The 23560-nt window shown below is 43.7% G+C and overlaps 1 protein-coding gene across 1 annotated transcript in view; it reads right to left on the bottom strand.

Moving 5' to 3' along the window:
- LOC128689434 (angiotensin-converting enzyme) overlaps positions 1-23560 on the bottom strand; it is an 87793-nt gene that overhangs the window by 51085 nt on the left and 13148 nt on the right. The window contains exon 2 of the mRNA XM_053777738.2: positions 14850-14987. Coding sequence (XP_053633713.1) covers positions 14850-14987 — 138 coding nt within the window. The remainder of the gene's footprint in view (positions 1-14849; positions 14988-23560) is intronic.

The raw sequence follows: 23560 nt of genomic DNA, 5'->3' as shown, positions 1-23560 counted from the left end.
GTGAAGATGAGGTCTAGTGTATTCTCCAGTCTAGTAGGCTCTATTATTTGCTGGTTTAAATTGAATTTTGTGCAGAGATTTAAAAGCTCGCGTGAGTGTGAGTTTTCATCAGAGCTGCCTCCTGGTGTTATTACTGCAACAACATTATTTGCTATATTCCTCCATTTTAGGTGCCTTAAGTTGAAATCCCCCAGGAGCAAGATGTTGGGTGCAGGAGCTGGAAGGTTTTCCAGACAGTGGTCAATTTTTAACAGCTGTTCCTGGAATTGCTGGGATGTTGCATCCGGAGGCTTGTAGACTATCACAATGACTAGGTTTTGGTTCTCGACCTTTACTGCTAAAACTTCCACTACACCATTTGAGGCATTTAGCAGTTCTGTGCAAACAAGTGACTCTGCAATGTACAGGCCAACCCCCCCCCTTTTGCCTGTTCACTCTGTCACATCTGTATAGGTTGTAACCTGGGATCCATATTTCGTTGTCCAAGTGATCCTTTATGTGGGTCTCAGTGAAAGCCGCGAACATTGCCTTTGCCTCTGCAAGCAGTCCACGGATGAAAGGTATTTTGTTGTTTGTTGCTGGCTTTAGACCCTGTATATTTGCAAAGAAGAATGTTATCGGACTGGTGGTATTGTTGGTACTGGGGGGGATTTTTTTTCCGGCATTAGTATCTGTATCTGTTGGTTTGGAGTGGAGGCCATCGACTGTGGTTCCACTCCAGGAATGACTGGATTTGGTGTACGATTTCTGCCATTTCCTGCCAGTTTTTTTTCCTTCCTGGCACTAAAAAACCTCTCCCTCTTGAGTGGCTGTGGCTACCCAGGTTTTCCCATGGCCTGGATGTTTTGTATCTTTTTGTCCCCTTTAGATGGTATGCCTGGCAATTTAAGTTATAGCACAGTCTTTCCTGTACTGAAGAGGTACACAGTTCAGGGTGAAAAAGCTTACAGGAAGGGAGTTTGCATTTTCCTGTTGTCATATGGGCATGGCATTTCCTAGGGTGGTCATAGTTGCACGTCCCATCTGTTTTTCCAGATTTCCCATGCCAGCAGATACCGAGTGCATAGTATGTGCACAGGCTTGGTTTCCGTTTGCCTTGGGTTTCTGTGACTGTATTCCCTGTTGGTGCATGTTTCCCTGTCTTACTTCTATCCTCCCTAGCACCAACAATGGAGCTCCCACCAGTTGTTTTTGGTAATATATCCTCACTATTGCTAGTGGAGTCCTCTTGTTTGCTATTTCCTGCGGTATTTCTAGTTTGCAATATTGGTTTTATCTTATCTTTGACTACACTTGTTTCCCTACTATGGCTCCTGTCCCCTATGAGGTCATTTATATGTATTCCTTCCTGCGTATAATTCCCGACTACCTGGACAAAATCTCCAGCTTCACCATTACTGTCTCCCAGGACAGCATCTCCAGCTTCCCCATTACTGTCTCCCAGGACAGCATCTCCAGCTTCACCATTACTGTCTCCCAGGACAGCACCTCCAGCTTCACCATTACTGTCTCCCAGGACAGCACCTCCAGCTTCCCCATTACTGTCTCCCAGGACAGCACTATCAGCCCCCCATTTACTGACTACCAGGACATCATCTCCAGCCTTACAGTTTCTGACTACATGGCCAGTATCAAGGGCAGTACCATTCAGCCCGGACTTTTTATGTTCCCATCTGTTGTAGAAAGCTTCCAGGTTTTCTATGAAAGCAGCTTTGATGTTGACCTCTTTTAATACCCTTGTGATTTTAGTCCACAGATTTATCTCATTTGGGATAGAGGTTTGAGCACTGCCCTGCTAGCTTTAGGACTGAACTGTTGTCAATAACTTATTTTCGCGACTCCACAAGTAAAAATAAAATGAAACCTTTAATGCAGAATGAAAAAATTTAATATAACAATGTTTCGCTGACTTGATAAGACTTGTATCTCAAGATTAATGTTATGTTAATTTTATACTGCGTTAAGGTATCTCAGTGTATTCTAACGTGTGGATATTCATATTCTTCTTTGTATAGAATGCATCCTACAATTCCAAGGTGCCAAGGTGAAAGCACTAACCTATATCAACTTGTTTGCGACACATACTGTGTCCTTGTCAACTATGTAAACAGAGACTGAACAATGCTGGTGGTGGCGATGATAGCATCTTAGTGAGAACCTCACTTAATTCCTCACCTCTCGCCGGACACTCATGGTTGTTTCCTCACCTCATTCACCGGACACTCATGGTTGTTTCCTCACCTCATTCACCGGACACTCATGGTTGTTTCCTCACCTCATTCACCGGACACTCATGGTTGTTTCCTCACCTCACTCAACGGACACTCATGGTTGTTTCCTCACCTATCACTGGACACTCATGGTTGTTTCCTCACCTCTCACTGGACACTCATGGTTGTTTATTTACATTTCACTGAACACTCATGATTGTTTCCTCACCTCTCACCGGACACTCATGGTTGTTTCCTCACCTCTCACTGGACACTCATGGTTGTTTCCTCACCTTTAGCTGGACACTCATGGTTATTTCCTCACCTCTCACAAGACACTCATGGTTGTTTCCTCACCTCTCACTGGACACTCATGGTTGTTTCGTTACCTCTCACCGGACACTCATGGTTGTTTCCTCACCTCTCACCGGACACTCATGGTTGTTTCCTCACCTCTCACCAGACACTCATGGTTGTTTCGTCACCTCACTCACCGGACACTCATTGTTGTTTCATCACCTCTCACTGGACACTCATGGTTGTTTCCTCACCTCTCACTGGGCACTCATGGTTGTTTCCTCACCTCTCACTGAACACTCATGGTTGTTTCCTCACCTCTCACCGGACACTCATGGTTGTTTCCTCACATCACTGCCAGGAAGGAAAAAAAACTGGCAGGAAATGGCAGAAATTGTACACCAAATCCAGTCATTCCTGGAGTGGAACCACAGTCGATGGCCTCCACTCCAAACCAACAGATACAGATACTAATGCCGGAAAAAAAATCCCATCCCCCCAGTACCAACAATACCACCAGTCCGATGACATTCTTCTTTGCAAATATACAGGGTCTAAAGCCAGCAAAAAACAACAAAATACCTTTCATCCGTGGACTGCTTGCAGAGGCAAAGGCAATGTTCGCGGCTTTCACTGAGACCCACATAAAGGATCACTTAGACAACGAAATATGCATCCCAGGTTACAACCTATACAGATGTGACAGAGTGATCACCCAAAAGGGGATGGTTGGCCTGTACATTGCAGAGTCACTTGTTTGCACAGAACTGCTCAATGCCTCAAATGATGTAGTGGAAGTTTTAGCAGTAAAGGTCGAGAACCAAAACCTAGTCATTGTGGTAGTCTACAAGCCTCCGGATGCAACATCCCAGCAATTCCAGGAACAGCTGTTAAAAATTGACCACTGTCTGGAAAATCTTCCAGCTCCTGCACCCAACATCTTGCTCCTGGGGGATTTCAACTTAAGGCACCTAAAATGGAGGAATATAGCAAATAATATTGTTGCAGTAATAACACCAGGAGGCAGCTCTGATGAAAACTCAAACTCACATGAGCTTTTAAATCTCTGCACAAAATTCAATTTAAACCAGCAAATAATAGAGCCTACTAGAAGGGAGAATACACTAGACCTCATCTTCACTAACAATGATGATCTGATAAGAAATGTCACCATATCAAAAACAATATACTCAGATCACAACATAATTGAGGTTCAGACATGTATGCGCAGAGCTCCAGACCGACAAAATGAGATTAGTCACGAGGGAGCATTCACCAAATTCAACTTCAATAACAAAAACATAAAGTGGGACCAAGTAAACCAAGTCCTAACCGATATAAGCTGGGAAGATATACTAAGCAACACAGACCCCAACTTATGCCTAGAACAGATTAACTTGGTGGCATTCGATGTATGCACAAGACTTATTCCTCTAAGAAAAAGGAGGAGTAGATGTAAAATAGAAAGAGACAGGCGCTCTCTTTACAGGCGACGGAAAAGAATAACAGAGCGGCTAAAAGAGGTCAATCTATCTGAAATGCGTAGGGAGACACTGGTCAGAGAAATAGCAAACATCGAACTTAAGCTAAAAGAATCTTATAGGAGTCAGGAATCGCGGGAAGAACTAAAAGCCATAAATGAAATCGAAAGAAACCCAAAGTATTTCTTCTCCTATGCCAAATCAAACTCGAGAACAACGTCCAGTATTGGGCCCTTACTTAAACAAGATGGGTCCTACACAGATGACAGCAAGGAAATGAGTGAGCTACTCAAGTCCCAATATGACTCAGTTTTTAGCAAGCCACTAACCAGACTGAGAGTCGAAGATCAAAATTAATTTTTTATGAGAGAGCCACAGAATTTGGTTAACACAAGCCTATCTGATGTTATCCTGATGCCAAATGACTTCGAACAGGCGATAAATGACATGCCCATGCACTCTGCCCCAGGGCCAGACTCATGGAACTCCGTGTTCATCAAGAACTGCAAGAAGCCCCTATCACGAGCCTTTACCATCCTATGGAGAGGGAGCATGGACACGGGGGTCGTCCCACAGTTACTAAATACAACAAACATAGCCCCACTCCACAAAGGGGGCAGTAAAGCAACAGCAAAGAACTACAGACCGATAGCACTAACATCCCATATCATAAAAATCTTTGAAAGAGTCCTAAGAAGCAAGATCACCACCCATCTAGAAACCCATCAGTTACACAACCCAGGGCAACATGGGTTTAGAACAGGTCGCTCCTGTCTGTCTCAACTATTGGATCACTACGACAAGGTCCTAGATGCACTAGAAGACAAAAAGAATGCAGATGTAAGATATACAGACTTTGCAAAAGCCTTCGACAAGTGTGACCATGGCGTAATAGCGCACAAAATGCGTGCTAAAGGAATAACAGGAAAAGTCGGTCGATGGATCTATAATTTCCTCACTAACAGAACACAGAGAGTAGTAGTCAACAGAGTAAAGTCCGCGGCAGGCACGGTGAAAAGCTCTGTTCCACAAGGCACAGTACTCGCTCCCATCTTGTTCCTCATCCTCATATCTGACATAGACAAGGATGTCAGCCACAGCACCGTGTCTTCCTTTGCAGATGACACCCGAATCTGCATGACAGTGTCTTCCATTGCAGACACTGCAAGGCTCCAGGCGGACATCAACCAAATCTTTCAGTGGGCTGCAGAAAACAATATGAAGTTCAACGATGAGAAATTTCAATTACTCAGATATGGTAAACACGAGGAAATTAAATCTTCATCAGAGTACAAAACAAATTCTGGCCACAAAATAGAGCGAAACACCAACGTCAAAGACCTGGGAGTGATCATGTCGGAGGATCTCACCTTCAAGGACCATAACATTGTATCGATCGCATCTGCTAGAAAAATGACAGGACGGATAATGAGAACCTTCAAAACGAGGGATGCCAAGCCCATGATGACACTCTTCAGGTCACTTGTTCTATCTAGGCTGGAATATTCCTGCACACTAACATCACCTTTCAAGGCAGGAGAAATTGCTGACCTAGAAAATGTACAGAGAACCTTCACGGCGGGCATAACGGAGATAAAACACCTCAATTACTGGGAGCGCTTGAGGTTCCTGAACCTGTATTCCCTGGAACGCAGGCGGGAGAGATACATGATTATATACACCTGGAAAATCCTAGAGGGACTAGTACCGAACTTGCTCACGAAAATCACTCACTAGAAAGCAAAAGACTTGGCAGACGATGCAACATCCCCCCAATGAAAAGCAGGGGTGTCACTAGCACGTTAAGAGACCATACAATAAGTGTCAGGGGCCCAAGACTGTTCAACTGCCTCCCAGCATACATAAGGGGGATTACCAACAGACCCCTGGCAGTCTTCAAGCTGGCACTGGACAAGCACCTAAAGTCGGTTCCTGATTAGCCGGGCTGTGACTCGTACGTTGGTTTGCGTGCATCCAGCAGTAACAGCCTGGTTGATCAGGCTCTGATCCACCAGGAGGCCTGGTCACAGACCGGGCCGCGGGGGCGTTGACCCCCGGAACTCTCTCCAGGTAAACTCCAGGTAAACTCACCGGACACTCATGGTTGTTTCCTCAACTCTCACTGGACACTCATGGTTGTTTCCTCACCTCTCACTGGACACTCATGGTTGTTTCCTCACCTCTCACTGGACACTCATGGTTGTTTCCTCACCTCTCACTGGACACTCATGGTTGTTTCCTCACCTCACTCACCGGACACTCATGACTGTGTTTCCTCACCTCTCACCGGACACTCATGGTTGTTTCCTCACCTCTCACCGGACACTCATGGTTGTTTCCTCACCTCACTCACTGGACACTCATGGTTGTTCCTCACCTCTCACTGGACACTCCTGGTTGTTTCCTCACCTCTCTCCGGACACTCATGGTTGTTCCTCACCTCTCACCGGACACTCATGGTTATTTCCTCACCTCTCACCGGACACTCCTGGTTGTTTCCTCACCTCACTCACTGGACACTCATGGTTGTTTCCTCACCTCTCACTGGACACTCATGGTTGTTTCCTCACCTCTCACTGGACACTCATGGTTGTTTCCTCACCTCTCACTGGACTCTCATGGTTGTTTCCTCACCTCTCACTGGACACTCATGGTTGTTTCCTCACCTCTCACTGGACACTCATGGTTGTTTCCTCACCTCTCACTGGACACTCATGGTTGTTTCCTCACCTCTCACTGGACACTCATGGTTGTTTCCTCACCTCTCATTGGACACTCATGGTTGTTTCCTCACCTCTCACCGGACACTCATGGTTGTTTCCTCACCTCTCACTGGACACTCATGGTTGTTTCCTCACCTCTCACCGGACACTCATGGTTGTTTCCTCACCTCTCACTGGACACTCATGGTTGTTTCCTCACCTCTCACTGGACACTCATGGTTGTTTCCTCACCTCTCACTGGACACTCATGGTTGTTTCCTCACCTCTCACTGGACACTCATGGTTGTTTCCTCACCTCTCACTGGACACTCATGGTTGTTTCCTCACCTCTCACTGGACACTCATGGTTGTTTCCTCACCTCTCACTGGACACTCATGGTTGTTTCCTCACCTCTCACTGGACACTCATGGTTGTTTCCTCACCTCTCACTGGACACTCATGGTTGTTTCCTCACCTCTCACCGGACACTCATGGTTGTTTCCTCACCTCTCACTGGACACTCATGGTTGTTTCCTCACCTCTCACTGGACACTCATGGTTGTTTCCTCACCTCTCACTGGACACTCATGGTTGTTTCCTCACCTCTCACCGGACACTCATGGTTGTTTCCTCACCTCTCACTGGACACTCATGGTTGTTTCCTCACCTCTCACTGGACACTCATGGTTGTTTCCTCACCTCTCACTGGACACTCATGGTTGTTTCCTCACCTCTCACTGGACACTCATGGTTGTTTCCTCACCTCTCACTGGACACTCATAGTTGTTTCCTCACCTCACTCATGGGACACTCATGGTTGTTTCCTCACCTCTCGCTGGACACTCATGGTTGTTTCCTCACCTCACTCACTGGACACTTATGGTTGTTTCCTCACCTCACTCACCGGACACTCATGGTTGTTTCCTCACCTCACTCACCGGACACTCATGGTTGTTTCCTCACCTCTCAATGGACACTCATGGTTTTCCTCACCTCTCACTGGACACTCATGGTTGTTTCCTCACCTCTCACCGGACACTCATTGTTGTTTCCTCACCTCACTCACCGGACACTCATGGTTGTTTCCTCACCTCTCAATGGACACTCATGGTTTTTCCTCACCTCTCACTGGACACTCATGGTTGTTTCCTCACCTCTCACTGGACACTCATGGTTGTTTCCTCATCTCTCACTGGACACTCATAGTTTTCCTCACCTCACTCATGGGACACTCATGGTTGTTTCCTCACCTCTCACTGGACACTCATGGTTGTTTCCTCACCTCTCACTGGACACTCATGGTTATTTCTTCACCTCACTCACTGGACACTCATGGTTGTTTCCTCATCTCACTCACTGGACACTCATGGTTGTTTCCTCACCTCTCACCGGACACTCATGGTTGTTTCCTCACCTCTCACCGGACACTCATGGTTGTTTCCTCACCTCTCACTGGACACTCATGGTTGTTTCCTCACCTCTCACTGGACACTCATGGTTATTTCTTCACCTCACTCACTGGACACTCATGGTTGTTTCCTCATCTCACTCACTGGACACTCATGGTTGTTTCCTCACCTCTCACCGGACACTCATGGTTGTTTCCTCACCTCTCACTGGACACTCATGGTTGTTTCCTCACCTCTCACCGGACACTCATGGATGTTTCCTCACCTCTCACCGGACACTCATGGTTGTTTCCTCACCTCTCACTGGACCCTCATGGTTGTTTCCTCGCCTCATTCACCGGACATTGTTTTTTCCTCACCTCACTCACCGGACACTCATGGTTGTTTCCTCACCTCTCACTGGACACTCATGGTTGTTTCCTCACCTCTCACTGGACACTCATGGTTGTTTCCTCACCTCTCACTGGACACTCATGGTTGTTTCCTCACCTCTCACTGGACACTCATGGTTATTTCCTCACCTCTCACCGGACACTCATGGTTGTTTTCTCACCTCACTCACCGGACACTCATGACTGTGTTTCCTCACCTCTCACCGGACACTCATGGTTGTTTCCTCACCTCACTCACCGGACACTCATGGTTGTTTCCTCACCTCTCACTGGACACTCATGGTTGTTTCCTCGCCTCATTCACCGGACATTGTTTTTTCCTCACCTCACTCACCGGACACTCATGGTTGTTTCCTCACCTCTCACTGGACACTCATGGTTGTTTCCTCACCTCTCACTGGACACTCATGGTTGTTTCCTCACCTCACTCACCGGACACTCATGACTGTGTTTCCTCACCTCTCACCGGACACTCATGGTTGTTTCCTCACCTCACTCACCGGACACTCATGGTTTTCCTCACCTCACTCACCGGACACTCATGACTGTGTTTCCTCACCTCTCACCGGACACTCATGGTTGTTTCCTCACCTCACTCACCGGACACTCATGACTGTGTTTCCTCACCTCTCACTGGATACTCATGGTTGTTTCCTCACCTCACTCACCGGACACTTATGGCTGTTTCCTCACCTCTCACCGGATACTCATGGTTGTTTCCTCACCTCACTCACCGGACACTCATGGTTGTTTCCTCCCCTCTCACTGGACACTCATGGTTGTTTCCTCACCTCTCACCGGACACTCATGGTTGTTTCCTCACCTCTCACCGGACACTCATGGTTGTTTCCTCACCTCTCACTGGATACTCATGGTTGTTTCCTCACCTCTCACCGGACACTCATGGTTGTTTCCTCACCTCTCACTGGACACTCATGGTTGTTTCCTCACCTCTCACCGGACACTCATGGTTGTTTCCTCACCTCTCACTGTACACTCATGGTTGTTTCCTCACCTCTCACTGGACACTCATGGTTGTTTCCTCACCTCTCACTGGACACTCATGGTTGTTTCCTCACCTCTCACTGGACACTCATGGTTGTTTCCTCACCTCTCACTGGACACTCATGGTTGTTTCCTCACCTCTCACTGGACACTCATGGTTGTTTCCTCACCTCTCACTGGACACTCATGGTTGTTTCCTCACCTCTCACTGGACACTCATGGTTGTTTCCTCACCTCTCACTGGACACTCATGGTTGTTTCCTCACCTCTCACCGGACACTCATGGTTGTTTCCTCACTTCTCACCGGACACTCATGTTTGTTTCCTCACCTCTCACCGGATACTCATGGTTGTTTCCTCACCTCTCACTGGACACTCATGGTTGTTTCCTCACCTCTCACCGGACACTCATGGTTGTTTCCTCACCTCTCACTGGACACTCATGGTTGTTTCCTCACCTCACTCACCGGACACTCGTGGCTGTTTCCTCACCTCTCACTGGACACTCATGGTTGTTTCCTCACCTCTCACTGGACACTCATGGTTGTTTCCTCACCTCTCACTGGACACTCATGGTTGTTTCCTCACCTCTCACTGGACACTCATGGTTGTTTCCTCACCTCTCACTGGACACTCATGGTTGTTTCCTCACCTCTCACTGGACACTCATGGTTGTTTCCTCACCTCTCACTGGACACTCATGGTTGTTTCCTCACCTCTCACTGGACACTCATGGTTGTTTCCTCACCTCTCACCGGACACTCATGGTTGTTTCCTCACCTCTCACTGGACACTCATGGTTGTTTCCTCACCTCTCACTGGACTCTCATGGTTGTTTCTTCACCTCTCACTGGACACTCATGGCTGTTTCTTCACCTCTCACTGGACACTCATGGTTGTTTCCTCACCTCTCACCGGACACTCATGGCTGTTTCTTCACCTCTCACTGGACACTCATGGCTGTTCCTTCACCTCTCACTGGACACTCATGGTTGTTTCCTCACCTCTCACTGGACACTCATGGTTGTTTCCTCACCTCTCACTGGACACTCATGGTTGTTTCCTCACCTCACTCACCGGACACTCGTGGCTGTGTTTCCTCACCTCTCACTTGGCACTCATGGTTGTTTCCTCACCTCTCACTGGACACTCATGGTTGTTTCCTCACCTCTCACTGGACACTCATGGTTGTTTCCTCACCTCTCACTGGACACTCATGGTTGTTTCCTCACCTCTCACAGGACACTCATGGTTGTTTCCTCACCTGTCACTGGACACTCATGGCTGTTTCCTCACCTCTCACTGGACACTCATGGTTGTTTCCTCACCTCTCACCGGACACTCATGGTTGTTTCCTCACCTCTCACTGGACACTCATGGTTGTTTTGTCACCTCACTCACCGGACACTCATGGTTGTTTCCTCCCCTCTCACTGGACACTCATGGTTGTTTCCTCACCTCTCACCGGACACTCATGGTTGTTTCCTCACCTCTCACCGGACACTCATGGTTGTTTCCTCACCTCTCACTGGACACTCATGGTTGTTTTGTTACTTCACTCACCGGACACTCATGGTTGTTTCCTCACCTCTCACTGGATACTCATGGTTGTTTCCTCACCTCTCACCGGACACTCATGGTTGTTTCCTCATCTCTCACTGGACACTCATGGTTGTTTTGTCACCTCACTCACCGGACACTCATGGTTGTTTCCTCACCTCTCACTGGACACTCATGGTTGTTTCCTCACCTCTCACTGGACACTCATGGTTGTTTCCTCACCTCTCACTGGACACTCATGGTTGTTTCCTCACCTCTCACTGGACACTCATGGTTGTTTCCTCACCTCTCACTGGACACTCATGGTTGTTTCCTCACCTCTCACTGGACACTCATGGTTGTTTCCTCACCTCTCACTGGACACTCATGGTTGTTTCCTCACCTCTCACCGGACACTCATGGTTGTTTCCTCACTTCTCACCGGACACTCATGTTTGTTTCCTCACCTCTCACCGGATACTCATGGTTGTTTCCTCACCTCTCCCTGGACACTCATGTTTGTTTCCTCACCTCTCACTGGACACTCATGGTTGTTTCCTCACCTCTCCCTGGACACTCATGGTTGTTTCCTCACCTCTCACCGGACACTCATGGTTGTTTCCTCACTTCTCACCGGACACTCATGTTTGTTTCCTCACCTCTCACCGGATACTCATGGTTGTTTCCTCACCTCTCACTGGACACTCATGGTTGTTTCCTCACCTCTCACCGGACACTCATGGTTGTTTCCTCACCTCTCACTGGACACTCATGGTTGTTTCCTCACCTCACTCACCGGACACTCGTGGCTGTTTCCTCACCTCTCACGGGACACTCATGGTTGTTTCCGCACCTCTCACTGGACACTCATGGTTGTTTCCTCACCTCTCACTGGACACTCATGGTTGTTTTCTCACCTCTCACCGGACACTCATGGTTGTTTCCTCACCTCTCACTGGACACTCATGGTTGTTTCCTCACCTCTCACTGGACTCTCATGGTTGTTTCTTCACCTCTCACTGGACACTCATGGCTGTTTCTTCACCTCTCACTGGACACTCATGTTTGTTTCCTCACCTCTCACCGGATACTCATGGTTGTTTCCTCACCTCTCACTGGACACTCATGGTTGTTTCTTCACCTCTCACTGGACACTCATGGCTGTTTCTTCACCTCTCACTGGACACTCATGGTTGTTTCCTCACCTCTCACCGGACACTCATGGCTGTTTCTTCACCTCTCACTGGACACTCATGGCTGTTCCTTCACCTCTCACTGGACACTCATGGTTGTTTCCTCACCTCTCACTGGACACTCATGGTTGTTTCCTCACCTCTCACTGGACACTCATGGTTGTTTCCTCACCTCTCACTGGACACTCATGGTTGTTTCCTCACCTCTCACTGGACACTCATGGTTGTTTCCTCACCTCACTCACCGGACACTCGTGGCTGTGTTTCCTCACCTCTCACTTGGCACTCATGGTTGTTTCCTCACCTCACTGGACACTCATGGTTGTTTCCTCACCTCTCACTGGACACTCATGGTTGTTTCCTCACCTCTCACAGGACACTCATGGTTGTTTCCTCACCTGTCACTGGACACTCATGGCTGTTTCCTCACCTCTCACTGGACACTCATGGTTGTTTCCTCACCTCTCACCGGACACTCATGGCTGTTTCCTCACCTCACTCACCGGACACTCATGGCTGTGTTTCCTCACTCACTGGACATTCATGGTTGTTTCCTCACCTCTCACTGGACACTCCTGGCCGTGTTTCCTCGCCTCATTCACTGGAGATGCACCTCTGGGTGTACATAAGTTTTGAACTGGTACACTCAGCCACTGGATATACACTGAGGTGTGATATAACCCTCACAAATAATACGTGAGTAAACACCAAGACATATTTCCTATATATCCTAGTAATTGCTCACTGAGATATATATACTCAGATAATTTAATTTATATTTTAGGGATTAAAGTATTAATGGCAGGTGAGAAAAAGATTATGTGCAGCCTTAATGACTAGTAAATAGCGAGCGTGTTTTTTCCTGCTATTTAAGCGACGATGATGTCATTAACCGCTGTCAGATGTTATTTTCCTCTTTTTACGAAATATAGTTAATGACAATTAAATATGCACAAATATAGGTTAATAAGGCTAAAGTAACCTGACATCTTTTACTGCGGCTTAGTACAGAAATTGATGTATTGTAACGCGTTGAAACACGAACTTTTTAATTAGAGGCCAGGTGATGACTCATACGCTAAATAGTTGAGGGTCAGCATCTGAGGAGTAGGTCAGAGGAGGTGGGGGTTTGATCCGAGGAAGTTAAGAGTTGCTTCAAATTAACTTGATCAAGAGTTTTTCAACATTAACATCAGCCGCACCTTCCTTACCTCCTGGAGGTTGTTGGTGGAGCACCCAGCCTTATTAACCACTCGGGTGATGAAGTCATTATATGTGATGCTATAAGGTTCTGTACCTTCAAGGAACTGCAGCTACCTTCCTCTTCCTCGCATCAAACCTGATTATCTCCCATTTCCCAGGCGCTATATTACCTTTACGGTTTAAAGGCTTTCACCAAGAATTTTGTAATAATAACCTATAAGGGAAATTACCAGTACACCCTAACTGTCTTCAAGATGGATCTTGGCAAAGTTCCTACAGTCAGTACTTGATCAGCTTAACCAACAGTTGCATGAATCTTTCCTTAGTTATAATCAGAAGCTAATCGGATCAAAAGTTTTCAAGTTACACGAAAACTCTGAAGGAAGAAAAAATATCGCCAACCACTTAACGGGAATATCTAATGGGACACAAAAACAGTATGGAACATTTCATAACAACGACGTTATGTTCCCGCAGAAACTTTATTAAGTTGATAAAACTCCTGCGTAACGGAAAGCTATTATAAAGTGTTCCATACTACTGTTATGTCTTACCATTCATCGTGTCGGTACTCTGTACCTCTCCGGTTACACTAATTAACCCTGACTAGCCAGATCAACCAAAACACCAGACTTGAGATCGAGCCTCAGGAGCAGCGATAACCGAAACTATAACCAAATAAATTGAACAAGTACAACGATAAACGAGACATATTAAAAAAAAGTGTGGACACTCGAAGACTTTTTTACAAGCACTTGCTACAGTAGACTAAGATCACCAATATAAAAGAAAAAGTCTGTCGTGGTAACAGCCAGTGAGTTGCATCAGCTACAACAGTATATGAATCTCACCAAAACAACAACGGAAGGCATTAACTTATTCCACCGTCAAAATATGTATATGACTGATATTATATACAATGTGCGGTTTATGGCATTTTATTGAAATGCCATGAACCGCATATACAAACATGTTACCCAACCATAAATTATTCCTGACCACAGCAAAGAAAACGGTAAGAGTTGTTTTTAACAGAACACAGACAATAACACTAAAGAGATCATACTGAATGAACAGTACTAACAGTGAAGATCATACTAAAGGAACAGTACTAACAGTGAAGATCATACTGAAGGATCAGTATTAAGAGTAAAGAGGTCATACTGAAGGATCAGTATTAAGAGTAAAGAGATCATACTAAAGGAACAGTACTATCACTAATAAAATAATTTAATAAACAACGGGTAAAACGGGTGAGGTGTTTTATGTAAGAAAATAAGTAGCAACAGCAGATGCAACAGTTAAGTGGTTGTAGTGGAAGGTAGAGTAAAAGAAACAGAAGTAAAACACAGGGAAAAACGAAGGTAGGAAGAAGTGAAGAATAAAAGCAGAGGAAGAGTTAAGACAAGTGACTGACCATTTTACGCCTGTTGGTTTCCGTGACGTTAGTGTTGAAGTCCCAGCTGGCCTCCATGAAGCGGGTGCACATGGTAGATGCCTCTTTGTCATACTCACGCAGGAAGTTGATGGCTTCTATCTCATTGGTGTCGCTGCCCTGTGTGAGAGTTATATCAATTACCCATTTCTCACCTTTCGCCCTGTGTGTGTGTGTGTGTGTGTGTGTGTGTGTGTGTGTGTGTGTGTGTGTGTGTGTGTGTGTGTACTATATATTTTAATAGTGCTAAACACAACACACTTTTTACCTCGTGCTGGAACTGATTTTGACATACACACTATAACACTCCAGCTAGACTGGGATCTTAATTAACTGATGGTGTCCTGCATCTCTACCACCATCTTCATCCATCATATGCTAAGTCAACCTAGGGACACTTGTGGAATCTAGAGGGCATTTATGAATAATTTCATCTTGCCACAGTAACATGCACCAGCTTAAAAAAAAATTCTGGATGTTCAAACGTTTATTACTAGATTCAGGGAAAATCGGTTAGTGGGACTCTTAATTCTGAAAGAGGAAAATATAGTGCTTGCACACAGAAAGATCTTGAAGTTCAGTGTCGTTTACATTTTAATATCTGAGGCCTAGTCACAGACCGGGTCGCGGGGGCGTTGACCCCTGAGTATACTTACGAACATAAGAATGATGGAACACTGTTGTAGGTCTATTGGCCCATCTAAGCAAGTTCAACTCACACCCACGTACATCAACTCATACTAAGTATCAGTCCAACTTATATTTAAAGTTACCCAATGTTGTTGCCTGAATAACGCTACCTGAGAGTTTGTTCCAGTCATCTGCAACTCTACTGCTATACCACAACTTCCTTATATTCTAGACAGGTTTAATTCACACAGACTCATGTACCCACCCAACGTATATTTAATTAAAGCTGCCCTCATCACAACTACTGCCAACCAGTACCTCCCTATATCCTTTCTAAATCTAAATCTGTCCAGCTTGAATCCTACGCTGAATCTTGTCTTGGTTAGATACTTCCACCACGTTGATATCCCTTTTATTTATGCCTGTTTTCCATTTGTATACGTCAGTCATATCCCCTATACCCCCTTGTTCCAGAATGTAAATTCAGTGTCGTCAGTCTAGCTTCACAGGAAAGGTTTCTGCTAATACATTTAGTTCATATGTACCATGGTTATTTTCTTTTCCCAGGATTAGAACCGTACATTTGTCCGCATTGAACTACAGGTATCACTTCTCTGACCACAACGTAAACCTATCCAGGTCATCCTGTAGCCTTCAAGTGTCTTCATCAGAAATTATCTGAAAGCATATTTTAGTATCACCGGCACTCTTACTTAAGTCACTATTTATTCTTTCATCTCTGTGGTTAACGTAGATTGTGAACCAGGGGCCCCTATACTGACCCCTGCAACACACCATCTGTAGCGGGTTCCAATTCTGATTTCTTTCAGTTTATACACGCTTTCTGTTGCCTGTGGGTCAGCTATGACTCAACCCACCAAATAATTTTTCCTCCTACACCATGTGCCGCTACTTTCTTCATCAGTCTCCTGTGGTGAATTCTGTCAAAGGCTTTATAAGACCATATACACAATATTGTATTCTTTATCTATGCATACCACTTCAAATACCTTAGTGAAAAAGGATAGCAAATTTGTAATACAAGAACGCCCTTTTGTAAAACCGTCCTGAGATTTATTGATCAAATTATATCTTTCAATGTGGCTTCGAATTACATCAGCAGTTACTGAATCTATCAACTTTCCTAGATTTGAGGATATTCTGATTGTCTTATAATTTAAAGCTAAGGACCTATCTCCCGCCTTGTAAACAGGTATCGTACTGGCTGTTTTCCAGTTATTCAATACGATACCCGTTTATAGTGATATCTTGAAGAGACAAGCTGATGGTTTGCTAGGTTCCTCTTTACATTCTTTTAGAATCCTTGAAAACAGCTCATCAGGACCGGGTGACTTGTTTGGTTTCAATCTATCAAGGTGTCTTAGAATCTTGTCACTAGTGACTTTGATCTTCGATTATTTATTCTCGTCCTGACCTGTATAACGATTAATCGTTGATCACCTGGAATTTCATTTATATTTTCTTGTATTAAAATAGGGAGAAATAGTCTTAAAAAATGGTATACATTTCTTTATCACTCACAGTAACCTGACTTGAGTTACATTTAAGTAGGCCTGTCTTTTCCTTAATCTTAATCCTCTGCACCTGTAAGAAACCCTCTGGTTTTTTTTTTCGATTCCCCTCACAACCTTAATTGTATATTCTCGTTTGGCTTTCCTTATTCCTTTTTTTTATTTATTTTTGTCTTGTCTTAAATACATTGGATTGTGATGCGAGTTTCCTCTTTTGATTTGCCAGTATCTCTCTTTTTACCCAAGCGATGCTTCAGTTTGTTGTTCATTTAGGATCATTTATATTTGATCTAATTTCTCTATAAGGAATGTTTGCAGCATGGATGCCTTATACAATGTTTGCAGCATGGATGCCTTATACAATGTTTGCAGCATGGATGCCTTATACAATGTTTGCAGCATGGATGCCTTATACAATGTTTGCAGCATGGATGCCTTATACAATGTTTGCAGCATGGATGCCTTATACAATGTTTTGGAAAGTCATACTGACATCCATCACCACAGTCTTTCCGGTTTCACTCATGATCATCCCTGGTCAGCGCTGTGTCCCTTACAGGTCTAGCGCTTAATTTGACGATGATACTACTACTACTACTACTACTACTACTACTAATAATAATAATAATAATAATAACAGTCAGGGTGCCCCAGTGTTCAATACTCAGACAAGCAGAGCGAAAATTGGGGACCTTGACTTTCTCATCGTTATTTAGGAAATTCCATGAGATATTTGAATTAAGTTATTTGTAATAGCTTTTTAAAACATCGTTAACGTCTAAATCATTTATCAGACATACCTTGTTTGCCAGAACCAAGGCCAGCAGGTTATTCCTCAAATAGATTCTAACATAAAGTGGTACAAGAAGTCTTGAACTATTTCTAAGAAGTCGCTAGTCTTAGATTTCCTGTCAAATGGCTCCAATCAATTTGGGTAAAGTTAAAAAACTCCCATTAATTCAAATTGCATTTTCATGTCTAGATGCCGTACCAATTTCTTCCCACAGAAGCTTACTGTGGTCGCTGTTTAGGTTTGTATGTCTGTAAATCACACCCCCCTCATGGAAGGTTCCTTGATGTTGGTGAGGGGCTCTTGATTTAGGGAATTGGATCTGTGCTCCAGTTCCCCGAATTAAGCCTGAATGCCTTCCACATCCCCCCCTCCCCTGGGCGCTGTATAATCCTACGGGTTTAGCGCTTCCCCCTTGATTATAATAATAATAATGTAAATCACACCTAAGATTAGCTTTTCATGATCAGGAAACTGTTTTCAAAGAGATCCGTGTCTGTCCTGCCTTCTAGCAAGACAGCTGATGACCGTAGGATCGTTAATCTTTTTCCTTCTTTGGTTAACCTTTCTTGGTGGCAAACAGAACAGTCAATTTTCATACACACTTTTGGATTTAAATGTTACATACATTTCGTCGACCATTATTATATTCATGGGAATAGGATGATATTCAGACCGAGAAAAAACAAACTTGTGTAACAACACACGGGTCTAGGACAAAGAAAGAAGAGGAACATTATAAGAACAAATAATTTAAACAAGGAGAGAGTGGCAGTATCAAGACAAAACGTTGTAAACTTAATTGCTTCAAGTGGTAACTACTGGCGTCGTCATGTGGTGGCCCGCTGACACACTGATGAATGACAATGACGAGACCAAGTGTAGCCATATGTAATATATCCCATTATTCTTTCTGAGAAATTACTGGAACAGCTTATTACCCATCTATTTTATTAGATAATATATTCTAAATTACCTCGTTGGCGCTACTTGGAAGCAGTGGCGGCACCGAGGGAAGGTTTGGAAGGCTAACTTAAGAGGCACGTCAGTTTCCCTGTCTCCTAATATCATGTTATTTTTCCCCTATAATCAGACCTTTGCAACACAGGAATTAAGGAAAGATTCTAAACTTCACCTTACGAAAGGAGACAAACAAATGCGATAGTAATTAAGGACAATGTAGATTATAGGGGAAAAATAACATTAGAAGACAGGGGAACTAATGTGCCCCTTAAACTTCCCCAAAATTCTCTCAGCTTCTCCAAAGCCCCCCAATAACAACAGTAAAAATAACGCTGCTTCAAGGTGGTCCGGTTGCCTAGTGACTAAAGCTCCCGCTTCACACACGGAGGGCCCGGGTTCGATTCCCGACGGGAGAAAACATTCCCACACGTTTCCTTACACCTATTGTCCTGTTCACCTAGCAGCAAATAGGTACCTGGGTGTTAGTCGACTGGTGCGGGTCGCATCCTGGGGGACAAGATTGAGGACCCCAATGGAAATAAGTTAGATAGTCCTCGATGACGCACTGACTTCCTTGGGCTATACTGGGTGACTAACCCTCCGGGGTTAAAAATCCGAACGAAATCTTATCTTATCTTCAAAATAAGTCTCGTAACCGCCCTTCCAACCAGATAGCTTCCAACCCCCCTCCCCCTCCCTTGAGTACAGAAATTTGTAAAATAATGACAGGATTTCACCGAGTAGTTGTTGGTAATTATTACCAAAAAAAATATCACCCAAAACTATTTGTTGGAAATTCGTAAAAAAAAAAAACTATGCAGCTCTGATTTTTTTACATGGGCATGTGAAGCTTAATAAATAGTCATAATTGAAAGTCATAATCGAAGAAAAAACGAAAGCCAGGAAGAAATTACTTGCATAGCTGGTCTGGGATCAAGCCGGGGGGGCGGTGACCCCCCGGCAGCGACTACATGTGACCACCGACGTGGACTAAGCATTAAGGGTTCTGGGGTGTTATGGCTCGACCTACACCCAACAGTTATCACTGTCCATACAGAAAACATTAATTACTTAACTGTCGACCTCACGGAATCGTTGACGCCATTGTCAATTCACAATTAGCAGACACATTACTGTGGGACTTCCAAATGAAGTCTTTAAACACTGAAATATATATCAGGATGACTCAAGTATGGAACACATTCGTACAGCATAATGATGTCAACAAGATAACGTCAGTTGATCAAATGAAAATGCTGGCCCACAGATGGCTCCAACTTCATCCTGTTCCCTACTTGTATGTCTCATAACAATAAAAATGCTTTCAAATGAGCTGATGTAGGTAACAGCCCTTAGCTTGTCAATAAAGTTAGGAATCCTTAACCTGTAAATAGCTTGTCAATAAAACTAGGGATCCTTAACCTTGTCAAACCCTGTGTAAAAAAAAAATATTACTAGCTTATACGGAAATTTTAATCTCCTATTTCCTAGTTTTTTAGTATTTTACAAAAAAAAAAATCTATGGCGACGATTCCTCAATTTTAGCATTATTATTGTTTCTAGCGTAATAGCAACAATTCTATATGAAGACCTGAATTGTTCTGCATAATCTATAAGCTTGACAGTTCTGTTGCTTATTTTTTCCTGACATAAAAACTAATAACAATAATTTCACGCTGGTTGACCTTGGCTAACAGATCTTTGTCAGGCACAAGAGGTTATAATTCTCTCCAAAGAAATATTCAATGGAAACATTCATATATGAGTCCGTACATAATAATTTATATTAAGTTACATTTCTTAATTGCTGTGACTGAACTGTAACCAGTGTCGGCGAGATTTTTTTTTTTTTTTAAATCTTAAAATTCCCGGGTTCAAAGGTTTTAGAAAAAAAAAATGCCCTTGTCATTCTTAAGCAATGCTGTTACCTCGACGATCACTAAGTTTCATCTGACACAAGATATAAATGGTGTTCTGTGTCGACCACAAAAAAAAAAAAAATCTGAAGGGAATCCAAGAATATTAGTAACAATATATAGAAGCGTCTAACAGTCAAAACGCAAGGAAACACGTAAATAAAGACGCAGAAATAAACATGGCAGAACTCTGCAGTATTATGTGACCTTAAATTTTGACCTTGATCTAGGTCACTGTACCACTTATGTTGGTCTGGTGCTGCCAAATCTGAACCACTTGGTCTCATGATAGAACCCTTTGAGTACGAGTCGTTTAAAAATTTGTCCACTTATTATTTATAAATAAATCACTCACGTGTATTCATCCACACACACACACACACACACTGGGCGCTGGCAATGGTTTCATCATTAAGGCGTCACTTAGTTGGCAGAAGCAATAAGAGAATCATCTTTAGGGTGTTAACTTGGGCACTAAACCCCCAGGTACCCGTTTATGGCGACAACTCTCACAATGAAAGCCAATACGCTACGCATTCTCTGACCTTATTCTTACATTTGTCATATATTATTTTCGTCAATCCACAGGCGGTGGAACTATGCAGGAAACCAAAGACATTTCAATATTTTTTTTTCCAGTCATCCTGCCAAACAAGAGGGAAGTGCGCTGTGCTGGTGTATTGTTGTGGCGCCAGATGAAGATTATGATCCACGCCCATCAAGGTAAGGGTTTTAATCCAACATGACGAGCAACAACTGTTGACTCGTCGTTCAGAATTGCTGTATTTATAGTCTCGTTACTCTTTATATGTTAGATGACTTGTTTTTACGAGGATGAGCACAATTAACTGCTTATGTTTTACCCTCAGCGAGAGTAAACAAATTTAGAGAATGGAGGAAAGACAGGCAAATTGTGTTCTCAGGAAAGATCTGCAGCTTCATCTTACCATGAGGAACTGGTTAGTAATGCTGGCCACCCGGGTATTCCCCGCAGTCCTCTCATCAGTTTTTGTACTTACGTCTTACTAACATCATATACGTTGCTCATTTGTTGACTACGGGTCTAGTGAAAGCTTGTCAGAGCACTCTAGTCACTATAGGTCGTGTACATGATCACACAAGATCTATGAGGATTATGTATGACTTATCTCTTTATGTGTAATGGTAAAATTACATTCTATTTTCCATTAATTGCTTTTGTTATTGTAATGCTATTATTATTTATCTGCAAATGTTGACGCCCACTCCTTCCAGTCTAGTCAAATCATTTTCATATATAAGCCTATAGATGAGCCTAGTACATCCGGCCGGTACATCCGGCGGTTTGCAGGAACAAGCCAGTATTTTTGGTCCCCGCCTTTGTTGTCCCTTGAGGGAGCTGGGAACATCTCTACCATGGGAACATCCCCATCCAGGGAATGTCCCCAATCAATACTCATTAATCTTCATTATGAATAAAAGTAGTTCAGTAAACAAAGGTACATGCTTATCGGTAGACGCATTTATGTATATAATATATATTTAAGGTGCATGGCCATATACTACATCTTCATATATAAATAAAATTATAATTTTTACCAAATCATATTCTGAATAATAATATTTATTCCTGTTTTCCAGACAGGAATAAATAAGATTATTCTCAAGGTATGAAATTACATCGTTCATTTGCTCCCATCTCGACCATCATATCTGCAATTGTTTCTTCTTCCTTATTCCTTCTTTCTTTCGTCTCAGATTTTTGCCCTTAATTTAATTCGGTTACTATAATAGCTGTCTCTCGGAGCTCCCTTTTCTTGAATTGTCATTTTTCGTATTTTTTCATGGTATTGTATAATGTCTAAAAAATATTTCAAACACTTGTTTCCTCTATTTCTCTGTTTCCTTCATCTCTTGTCTCTGATCTACCTTTCTACATTTCTGTTTGCCCCTTTTCACTTCCTACCTTATTACCGTAATTACCTCGTTTTCTATGCTTAATTCTCCTTTTATTTGCATCTTTCCTCTTTGGTTTTATCTCCTTCTATCTCTTTTTTCGAATAACCCCTTTCCGAATTTCTACGATTTTTTCTATTCTGTGTTCTTGCGCCTTTTATCCTAGTCTCCATCTCCTCTATCAATTTTCGTAAAGCCTCCTGGCTACCTTATTATTACTGGTAAACATTGTCGACAACTTGATGAATATGACACTTGTGCAACACTTGCACAAGTGTCTTGTTCCCAGGGTACTGTCCCCGGCGTGTCTCAAGCTGCACGTTCTGTTCATTAATTTTTACGAGCTATGATCTTCGTGCAAATAATCTTTACCCTCTCATTCCTAAATCCCCCTTCACCACCCTCTCTCTCTCTCTCTATCTTTCTCATCAGCCAGTAAGTCTTGTTGCATTAGTCTCTCCCTCTTTTCCCATTCCCTGTTTAACTATTTCCCTGAGAATATGTTTGCATGACAGCTTATATACTGTGGTGGTTGTGACAAGCTGGTTTTGTGCTCGTTGGTGGTTGTGGAAGACTGGGTTAGTATGGTTGTGGCAGACTGGGTTAGTGTGGTTGTTGATGGTTGTAACAGATTGATTCTTGTGGTTGTTGGTTATTAACGGTGGATGCGCTGATGTAAGCTGTAGTGAAAGTGGTAATGGTGGTAGTGGAAGCGGTAATGAAGGTAGTGGAAGTAACAATGATGGTATTGGATGTAGTAATGATGATGAAACCAGAAATAGTGCTGAAAAAAGTGGTAGTGGTGGCAGCACCGAAAGTGGTACTGGTGGTAGTGGTGATGTAGGTGGCTTCGAGTAGCTGTAGTGGACATGGAAGTATTAGTGTTTGTGTTGTCACGTGTAACTGTTAGTTTTGGCAGGAGTGATG

The sequence above is a fragment of the Cherax quadricarinatus genome, chromosome 18, assembly GCF_038502225.1.
Source record: "Cherax quadricarinatus isolate ZL_2023a chromosome 18, ASM3850222v1, whole genome shotgun sequence".
NCBI classification, from domain to species: domain Eukaryota; kingdom Metazoa; phylum Arthropoda; class Malacostraca; order Decapoda; family Parastacidae; genus Cherax; species Cherax quadricarinatus.
This window is presented reverse-complemented; position numbering and strand designations above follow the sequence as displayed.